The sequence below is a fragment of the Ptychodera flava genome, chromosome 14 (assembly GCF_041260155.1).
Source record: "Ptychodera flava strain L36383 chromosome 14, AS_Pfla_20210202, whole genome shotgun sequence".
NCBI classification, from domain to species: Eukaryota; Metazoa; Hemichordata; class Enteropneusta; family Ptychoderidae; genus Ptychodera; species Ptychodera flava.
In genome coordinates this window covers 21,531,739-21,542,908 of record NC_091941.1, presented here as the reverse complement: position 1 = coordinate 21,542,908, position 11,170 = coordinate 21,531,739, and the positions used below count along the sequence as shown (strand labels likewise).

Genomic DNA, 11,170 nt, shown 5'->3' with positions numbered 1-11,170 from the left:
AAGGCGAAACGTTGAGGTAGATCTAGCCTCTACACCCATGGATGAAGCAATAATGCCTAGAGGGTATCAAAATGTATTATTGATGCACACCCTGCAGCCCTCTGTGAACAAAGTTTATAATATTACTCAAACTCAATTACAAACCCAATTAATCTGCCATTTACCGTCAACCATACCCTGTTGTTTCATAATTAATAGTTTTCCTGAGAGATGGTGTGAACTGCATTCAATTCGCACCCAAGATGTCCACTGCTGCACTGTGATCGAGGGAGGACCCGCCCGCTCAGTGTATGCAAATGAGCGAGGGACGCGTCGCTCACTTCGCCGCACACAGCACAGGTACGGGTCACGCGCGCTCGTGAGCCATCCGCCACTGAGAAACGCAAACGCGATGCACGGCTCACTTGGCAGGTCACGCAGCGTCAGCCATCTTTGCTATTGATACCCGCTAATGAGATGCATGGCACGCTTCACAGTGTATACATGTCGGTGACAGACACTTGTCACTTTAACTGTATGCTAAACGACGATCCAAAGTACATACAAGCCCACAGATGTCGCCAATCATGGCGGTGCCATCCTATCACAAGACCTATCAGGCGAGCTGCAACAGCTTAAAAAAGACTTTAAACAGATTTTATTAAAGAGGGCAGGGGACAAAATGAGACATCCGATTATCTCTAGCTGTCTTTCTTCCCTCCCCAAGCCCACACTGCAGTTTTTTACATGCAAGCATCACCAAAGTTTTGAGATATCGGCTATTATATTGCGTGTGGTTTCCATAGATGCAGAGCTTCATGCTTGAGTAACATGCGTAAAAAACTAGCTGCTATATGGATCTCCTGCCCAAATGTACACGGAAGCGTTTTTCAAAACGTTAACCTTTTTGGGTTTTTTTTTTGGTTTTGTTTTTGTACAGAGGATGCGACGCGCTTTAAAAATTATTGCAATTTTGTAAGAAAAAATACATGGACCCTCGTAAGACCATGCATAATATTCTGGTGCAATTTTAACCTCATACGGGTGATAAATCCGACAGACATTTTTATATTAAATTTTTACGTTCTCAGTAAGAGTAATTTTGTCTATTGAAATACACCGTGGCTATTGTAAATACAGTTCAGATGTTGGTCCTTTGTCAATATTATTTGAAGACACCAGACGGCTGGGGTCGCTGCGAGATGCATTTTTTTCATTAAAAGTGTTCTTGGTACGTAGCCGTCCCGCTGGTTCACTGTCCGTTCATGCGTAAACCTCCACGCACACCGTTGCGCGTATTCGATATTCTCGAGTACGCGTGATCAGTACACATGCGCCCGTCTCCACACTATGTACTTGCTGGTTGTATTTCTGTGCATTATTTTTTAATTAGGGTTGGGCCCCCTTGGATCATATCGTTATTTTGTTTTAGAATACACATCTCCTTAACGGTTTCGACTGATAAATTTGCAGCGGGACATAGGAACAACAACTTTTGCTTTGTTTTAGATATTACGGCCTACTTCTTTGCAGAAAGGAATTTGTGTGCATATTTGTAAAAAAAATATAATTGACAGGAAAAGAACAAATTTAACAGACAAAATATCAATAAGTATACACGTAGACACATTTTGATGATATTTTTGTTTGTCCAGAACTTAATTGCCACGTACAAAGATCTTCGGTCAACTTGGCATTAACCATTGTTTGATTTCCAATGAACCTGTGACCTGCCCGACACTGAACGATCGTAGAGTTTTGGACGTGTCCGTATTTGCGGAGTGTCACGCTTTCTTCATTTATGGGCAGAAAGCACGAAGGGAAAATACACGTTTCATTATGCAATCTCCGACCTGTTGGGGAAACAGTAAATTTTGGCCATTTTTCGGGCTTTCTAGGTCACATAATCTAGAACCTTGAGGATATAAAATCGTTTTCGCACCACAGGTACCGAATGTTCACCAGCCGTTTAATAAGAAATAAACCGGGGGGCATTCCAAGTAGCCGCCAAAAGGACAACTGTCTCGAAACCAATTAACGCCAGTTTTACATTAATATTACAAAAGACTAGCAAACACTACATCGTGATCAAGGACTTTCCCCGATGGTGCTCACAACTCGTTAGTCTAAGGAGCGACCCGCATCGGTCTTGCGAGGCAGTTTGTGATTGGTGTAGGCCCATTTCTCTAGATTTCTTCGTCAAGGCAATGTGCAAATTTGTACAACAATAGTGCCAGTCAATCTTACCGGCCGAGGACAATACATCTCAACGCGCAACGAATATGGGGATACGGGTCGGTCTGGAGAAAGCCGTATCGCAGCTATAATGATAAATAATATCCAAGAGAAATCAAGAATTATGAACTTTGATTATTCTTAGGTTTTTTGGACTTTTTATTAGGGTTGGGGGTCAGGTGAATAGAAAAATAACAAATCATGAATTATTTTTGTTGTTCCTCATGAATTCTATTACTTTCATCGGTTTGTTTTCTCAAACGGCACTGATGAGCATAGGTCTACTCTGTAACAGTGAGCAATCGCCACTTGACACATACTCAAGTGTCTAAAGAGGGACTTCACGTGAAACCACTCAGAAACCCTAAGAAAGAAGTCTTTGTTTTTTCTCGAGAGCCTATGGGTAGTGCGACTCAGCTCATTTCGTCCAAAAGTGAAGTTCAGTGCGTGCGTACGATATGTCGGTCCACTTCTGACAACAGCGCCCTCTTTCTATCACTATACAAAACCTAGTACTTTGCGCGCTCGGAACTTTGGAATTTTCGAGCAGAATGAAAAGTGAAAACACCTACCTCCCTCGATGATTCGCACTTATCAGAGTGTCCGGCCCAGTGTGAAAAATTCAATCAAGTTCCGCACAAATGAAATGACTTTTCGCTTGAGCTCCAAAAAAGTTGTTTTTCTCACACTTTCTCCGCTTTGTTTGACAGGTAAGAAATTCTGAAAACCAGTGTTCTATCGTAGCCTAGCCAGGACATTTCACATTTGTATTTAGAGAAAAAATGCTGAGGAAGACCAGCCAGATAGGCCTAAATGAACTGATTACATACTTTAGCGAAGATAATATTCATTTATAATATGGAGTCTCAAGAACTGGTGTAAACAAAAATATAATGTCAGTATGGACGATAATAACAATAACAGTCAATAACACCACCCAGAAAAGGTTAAAGGTTCATCACCAGACTGATTGAAAGGAGGAAGCTTAGGATATCACGAACTGAAAAATTTCAGCAAAGTTGAAGTAACTGATATATATGAAAGAGTGCAACATTACCCCCGTTTTCCAAAGAAATAATAGTCATTTTCATTTTAGTGACTTAGGTACCGACCAAAAATTGCAAATCACCATCCAACCACAAAATGATAAGATTATAGTTGATTCTTTTTAACTTGATGTATGAGTTTGAACAAGTAGGTCGACAAATCCAACGATATATGAGATTTTCGCGTCATTGGGGTTAAGGCTTACCACTTCAAACATTCTACTTTCTTAAGTGTTTACTATCATCGGAGTCTCTCTCTCTCTCTCTCTCTCTCTCTCTCTCTCTCTCTCTCTCTCTCTCTCTCTCTCCGTCGCAATTGCCTATTTAATAATGTAAATCACTGGGTTTTTTTACATTACAAACCTTATGAGTTTAATAAGACGATATACTTGATTTGCTGTCATTTCCGAACTCCGTATTTTTCAAACTCTTTCTGAGAAATATTGAGAGGCACATGCCAGGAGTCACTTTATCCTCAGCAACACTTGAACTCGTGCAACCACATATAAATCCGATAGCTGACCTAAAAGTGGGCTTTATATGTTCTCAGTGTTCTGCATTACGGCTGATAACGATGCCAGCGGACAGCAGGGCAGACGTGAACGGGTCGGAGGTGACCGGGTCCCGGAACACCTTCAACTTGGAGCACCACTTGTTGCTGAAGTTGTGACTAGTGAGCTTGACAGACCTTTTCATTGGTGTTTCCACTGCAAAGAACAAACCAACAATAATAACTGCAACAGGGTAAGGATCCGTTGAAAAAAAACGCACAGCTTACAATACAAAATTTTAGTACAACGATATGATGGGGACAAAGTTGGACACGCATAGAGTTGGATATACACAGTATATAAAAAAAGTCTACGTGCCAATAAAGAACGGGTTTTCGTTGTACCCTTTATATGCCCACCGTGTGAGTAATTAAACATGATCTATGGGACGCTTAGACAAGAGGGTTTGAAGAGTTTGGGGGAACTGCAGAACAGTTCACTCCGAGGGGATTAAAGCAAATAAAAGAAACGAGACATACCATGTATTTGTCAGTGTTACAGCATGACCTCCTATCCAGCCCTATCAATGTACTAGTGCTTCCACATCGGCGAGGGCGCTTGTCTAGTCCCCCGATCTGACTCTTCAAACTTTCACGAATACAGGATGGCGATGACCTCAGTACACTTATCTGCGAGGGTATGGAAGACCCCGTTTGCTTTTCTGACGTGAGATATAATGCACGTGGAAATGGATATAGGATAGAAGAAAAGGGTTGTATTGAACGGGTAAGCGATGTTTTCTGTGGGCTATTTTTGACGATGTATTTACTCACCCAGGCAATTGGCGGGGGCCGGGGGGGGGGGGGAGTTTTGTCCTGTGCTTTACGGTTCGTGGTTACATTCACACTTTTACCGAAAAGTTAGAATGAAATAAAAGGACTTAATCCACATATGAGAGAGAGAGAGAGAGAGAGAGAGAGAGAGAGAGAGAGAGAGAGAGAGAGAGAGAGAGAGAGAGAATTTACCGGCACAAGGCAAACTTTCTAGTATGTCCTAATATGTATGGAAGTTGCGTTTTATGAGTGTATATTATGTAAATTTGTTTTTAATTTAATGAAAATAGAACTGCACATAGTTTTTACTCAGAAGGATAAACATTTGAATATCGATAAAACTATTTATCAACGTTTTCGATGAGTTTTGTTGTATCCCAGTGGATAGAAAATCGTGTACAAGTGCATAAAATCTACTGAAGTTGCAATATTCAAGTATTCGTTGAAGCCATCTTTCCTCGTACGTACCTTGAACCGCGGTCCGCATTTGAACATACATGAACCTGAAAAGAGAGATCAAGTTTGTTGGTTTATTGTTAGAGCTTTTCCTCTACGTCGGTGCAGAAGCTCTGTGTGCATATTTTATTGCGATATCAGGTGAAGACCCATTACTTTGAACCACTCATTCACTCGGTTTTGTTTTCTCTCTCAAGAGCGAATGCACAAACAGAACCAGAGATCTATCTGCTGAGCACGCAGCCTGTTTCCAACCACACTCACCGAGAGAGCGCCTCCTGTGTCATTACTGCTGCCCCGATGGTGGCTCCGGCTGTAACGATCTAGCGGCGCCCTCAAACATGGAGCTACCATCCCCGAATCGATGGGACGACGCGACTGACATCTTCGGCGACAACTGGTGTTACGGATGCAAAAATGCACTCAGCAACGAAGATTGTAACGAGGTATTAATCGAAATCGCATGATTTAACCCCCCCCCCCCAAAAAAACTTTTCTAAGTGAAAACGGGGTAGTCTCTATTATTCCGTTCAACGGAGAATTTCCAAAGTTACAGACGTTGAACACCAGTTTATGAATTTTTTAACAACAAAACGAGGCAATTTCGAAAAGAATATGACACTGATTGTTTTACATGTCGTCTGTGCCACTATAGGCGCCAGTTTCAAAAAGTTTTAGGTATAGAACACGTCAAGATTATATTCCAACATTCTGGCAGGGCCTATATTGCTAGTATTTTAAGTTCTAGGGGCCCTTCCCTTCGCCTCTGAAATTAAACTCTGACTGTAGGTTGCAACACATTGCTCATCTTATACAGGATAGATGCTTGGTAGAGAATACAGTCATGTGAGATAGGTACACACGTAACGGTGCTTGTAAGTCCAGGAAATTTCAAAATTTAACAGAAACATGATTTATCTCAATTTGTCACTAATGTTCTTGAGCTGTGCCCACCACTACATCATGAATTGGTTGCCTAAATGTCATCACCAGTCGTTTCGGCCGACTTGCTCTGAAATAAACTGGTTTTGTTCTGCCTCGTGTATTAGCTGGTAGGTTCTGGCGACCCCAGCGTCTCCTACTGTGGCGTAACCATGGACGACCCTGTGTGTTACTCGGTGGTGATGTTTAATTTCAGAGCTAATGGATACCTCATCATGGAGAAAGGATGTACCGAAAGGGTAAGTGTTCATGTGTAGTACTTAGGAAATTAATGATTTTCCCGTATTACTGGAAAACTGGCGTCTTGCCAAACACCCGTTGTCAAAGCGACAAAAAAATAAAGAGTTCTTGTCTTACGACAGTTTAGGCTTCCAAACTGAAAGTTTTAATGGTTTGCTCAGACTTTTCTCCAGTAAACGTCAAACCATCCTCTTTTATAACGAGGAATACATAACCCCTATATACATGGACAGGACACAATGTACCAACAGTGTTTCTTGTGGCTATGGTCTGAGCATAGGGTCGTCAGTCTCCGATGATGATGATGATGATGATGATGATGATGATGATGATGATCAAATATTTGAAAATGAAGAAAATAAAAATAAATTTGGACACAGTAAATTTGTTGCTGTTGTTGTTGTTGTTGTTGTTATTATAATTATTATTGTCGTTGTTTATACTATTTGCAGTAAAGAACAAAGTATGCGCTGCAAAATTCAATATTATATATAGCCTAACTATACATATGCGCTGCAAAATTCACTTGCAGCGCATATGTATAGTTAGGCTATATTGAATTTTGCAGCGCATATTTTGTTCTTTTCTGCAAATACTATCAACAACAACAACAACAACAATAAAACAACAACAACAACAACAACAAATTTACTGAGTCGAAATATATTTTTTCTTCATTATTCATATATTCCCATAGAACTCGTAGAGACTACACACTGTGCGTCGTTTTCGTTATCCGTTAATCCTCGCAAACAGGATCGACAATGCTCCGTTAAAGTAGTGGACCACTTTTTCAACATGCGTTATGATTCTGACTGACAAGAACTGAATATTCGAAATGATATAAAATTGAAATAAAGAAGTCTCCACATTGAGCAACCGTTTCACGTTAAACCTTTCACCACAATGGTTTGGCGCATACTCATTGTTATCAACGGAGACTGTGAACCAATTTACAAGGAGATAGGGGTGAACAGGTTAAAAAAGGGTATACGTCATTATCTTGTCTATACGTCTTGATTGATAGTTTTTCCCTGTGTTCAGTTAAAAAACGAAATATCTGGCTTTATCCCTTTTCAGAGACTGCACCTTTTCATCTGAAAATTTAATTGTGACTACATGCCCATGAAATAAACATATGACTTGAACGAGTAATCACGTGGTGTATGAAACGACACGAACTAACCGTATATGAGTTTCATTTCATATAAGACGATGTTGTGGGGCGATATGTCAAAATAATATTTACGACGACGCTCGCTAAGATGATTGTCAGTTGTGATCTTATCGACCTATCAACCTCGGAATTTCTATGTCCCCATAAACTTTTTGCTGAAAGCAAGTGTTTGTTTATTTTTTTATTATTATTTTTTTTTTGAAATCATATATTCTCACTGGAGTTCCGTCACCAGCTTATCTTCTTAAAGCAAGAGTAATATTACCATCATTAATTTTTTAAGACGCGGAGTAAACGGATCATTTCGAAAGATTAAATTGAAATTGATATTTCCAATATATCTGATGACTACCTACTTTTAATTTGAGTAGTTTGTGACGTTCCAGTCAGCTTGCCAGAGTTAATGTCCATGCTCAATGGGAACAAAAGCTGTAATTTTCTCTGATGTGTTTTCAAAACAATTAACAATATTATTCTTGACAAATGAATTCTAGTCGACGGTGCATGCAATTCAGCGGTCAACAACAGCATTGCAGCGACAAACTCAGGAGTACAGACCGTATCGATGAGTTGAACACTTGTTATTCAGACATCATATCCCAAATTTTTAGTCGAATAACAAGAGACTGCCGCTTGGAAACACATCCAAAGTTACAACCAATAGAGATAAGACCAGAGAAAAAAATATTGATCCTTAGATTTCTTTATTTGGCAAAGATAAAGAGGCAGCCAACGTTCCTTTCACAATCCAGTAAAATCTCCCACTAGCTACACTGTTACTGATGATTTGAGTCTAAATTTCACGAACTGTCGACAATTGTAGAGGCATTACGTATACAAGCAGTGTTGACAGAACAAATTCTGAGCAAAAACAACAGAAAACTAGTATGCACAACAAAAATACCCGATATTTACCACAACTTAAAAAAATAATCCCAAATTGACTAAAGTAATTATTCTTCCGGCCTTGTATCGGTTTTTTAAATTAAAGAAGTGTATGTATTTAGGCTAATTCTGTTCATGTTCCAGACTTTCTTTGCCGAAAGATAGCCCCTTTATTTGATTTGCATTGTCGCTCACGTTCTCATTGTCTGCATTATATTTTTCCCTCTCGCTAATAAAATAGCGGTACTGTCATAACGCCGACGAAAACGCGTGGGGCTGTTTCCAGGGAGACGTGGTGCCCGCCCCAGGAGCGACTTGCACGTACTGTTGCCAGCACAACGAGACGGAATCAGGATGTAACAAGAAACTGCCGGAATATCTTCAACTACCAAGACGAAACTTGTGGCGTAACAACCGAGATAACCCGAAAACGATTGTTTGTCAAGCTCTGAGCAGGGGAGATAGGTTAAGCCCAGTCGTTGTCGCAGCCTTTCTTCAACCTACTTTATTTCTGTTACATATGTTTTGCCCATTGCAGAAATGAATGTTAATATAAGCAACGGTAGATCAAAGCATTAATTATATGGTCAGTTTAAATAAAAGAAAATGTGTACTTTTGAGATCAATGTCTCTCTCTCTCTCTCTCTCTCTCTCTCTCTCTCTCTCTCTCTCTCTCTCTCTCTCTCTCTCTCTCCGCGCGCGCACGCGCGTCTGTGTAACATTGTTGAGAGTGATGTCACTGCTTTCAAAAATAAATACAATAGCCATGAATCAGAGAAACCGTCTACGTGCAGTTTTGATAGACAATGAGAAGTACTTATAAGGTGTTTTAGTGGTACAGTTTCAGCCTCTTTCCCTGAACACGATTGGAACTAATTGGGGATACTTGGATCTTAATTTTTTTTCAAATTTCTCAAAAGTGTAAGGTGCCATATAGCTGAATGTTGCTATATCACAAATTACTCATAAAAACAAGTGTGTAACTTAAAAAGAAAAGCAGATGAGCTTACATTTGCAGTTTAAAACGACCTTACTTCGCCATCCAATTATCCCAAATTAGTTCCAATCGTGTTCCTGGTGATTTTCATTATCATTCAAGACTTCATATCTCTGCCTCTCCCTTCTGTATTTTCCTTGTTATAAAGCTTAATTAGCTCTAATATTTAATGTCTTTTGCCCGAACTCTTTGTTATGTTGGTACACACCGCGTGTTTGTTTTCCAATACAATTTCCGACAGCTTGAGAAGTAACATCACACATCTATAGATGTTAAAATATATAGACAAAGGGCATTTTTTAATCATGTAATGTACTCTTGTCAACAGATGCATTTCGAGAATGCAATATAAAATTAGCTATGAAAACCCAGAAGAATGTATTACCCGATCGAATATGAGGCATTCAGAACCGTAATGCCAAGTTCAACCTCCACACTACTTTTGGCTCTTGTTTCCGAATCTCTGGGCAACTCCACATCGATGGAGCTTCCCCGTTCTCAAGAGATAAGCGATACCGCATTCCGTGTCACTTTAATGCGTGATCAGACCTAGTAACCACCATGGCAGGCCACGTTTGACAGAGAGTCAACAGTCGTCTTTGGAAAAAATGAAAATGCAATGCTTGACGGCTTGCAATAACACCATCATTAAAAGTGGATTACATTCCGCTCCAGCCGATATTTAAAAGATTAAAAACTACAAGTGTTATGAAGAAAATAATTCTCTCTCTCTCTCTCTCTCTCTCTCTCTCTCTCTCTCTCTCTCTCTCTCTCACGCTTTTACGTTGTTGAGGGTGAAGTCACTTTTGTCGTAGAAACGCCATCGTCATGAAACCCGTTGGACAGTTTTTTTGTGCAGTGACACATTAGGTAAATGTTTCCGAATCAGACAACTCCCTCATCGACGAAGTTTCCCCCTTGTCTGATTCGAAATCAAAAGCCATAAACTTTGCGCAGCTTGAACTAGGCAAGGGAGTCCCTGCTTAATGATTCTTTGCCTTTGAGGATGCTGAAGGGATAGTGAAATACAATGTCAGATGTACCAAAGAAATTTGCCTCAAATCGGAATGAGTGATGAATTCTCCAGCGGGTTTTTACAACTGCATACTCGAAATACGTCTGTTGACAGATGTACATCATTAACCCTTTTCCTGCCAGACAGTATCACTTCCCCATCAGCCAAGTCAGTAAAAAGCGGTATTGAGCCAAAACATGACGTATTTTCACCCACTTGGCTTGGCTTATAGCATCTTTAGTAAAACAAAATCAAGTTTACAGTATTTATGTTTTCAACAGCTTTCAAATGTACAGTATTATGTTAAAATTCACCATATGGAATATGTCGTGTTTCATTAATTTTAAGCATCTTGACCTGGTGGTGAAATATGGACTTGGCAGGAAAAGGTTAAACTACATACCTTTTGACTATGTCTCGACTTGTGACGACATCGTGTAGGAAAACATACACGCTGTGTTTACAAACACAACAACAATGCGGGCAAGTGCTGTCTCTGAACCAACACGAAAATACACGCTTAGCTGATCGCAATTACACCTGCATTGTCTTTTAAAGATGATCAATCTTTCGTTCCAGCTGACATTTAAACATGAAAAGAGGATCCAGTGCCATGAAAGAAAACAATCGTTTCGTAAATTATCCACATACTTAGCTCGAAGTTGACATCGGCTTGATTAGGAAAAAAAAAATGTTTGGAAAAAATATTATTCCCCTGAGGGCTTCGAGGGCTTTCAGAAAATAATGTAATTAGTTAATATTGTACAAGATGAACTTTACAGCGTGAAAATGAGCGCATGAATGCAATATAAATCATATAGCTATGTAAACTTTTGCCAACAAAATGTTGTTCTGTACATCGTGGTCAGAATGC

At 39.9% G+C, this 11,170-nt stretch overlaps 1 protein-coding gene across 1 annotated transcript; it reads left to right on the top strand.

Annotated features, from left to right (window-relative positions):
* The first annotated feature begins 1,046 nt into the window (after positions 1 to 1,046).
* LOC139149732 (uncharacterized) lies at positions 1,047 to 8,992 on the top strand. Its single transcript, XM_070721684.1, has 6 exons — positions 1,047 to 2,924; positions 3,811 to 4,004; positions 4,415 to 4,537; positions 5,238 to 5,486; positions 6,090 to 6,221; positions 8,526 to 8,992. The coding sequence occupies exons 1-6, from the start codon at positions 2,795 to 2,797 to the stop codon at positions 8,826 to 8,828; spliced, it is 1,131 nt and encodes a 376-aa protein (XP_070577785.1). The 5' UTR covers positions 1,047 to 2,794; the 3' UTR covers positions 8,829 to 8,992.
* The last annotated feature ends 2,178 nt before the right edge of the window (positions 8,993 to 11,170 follow it).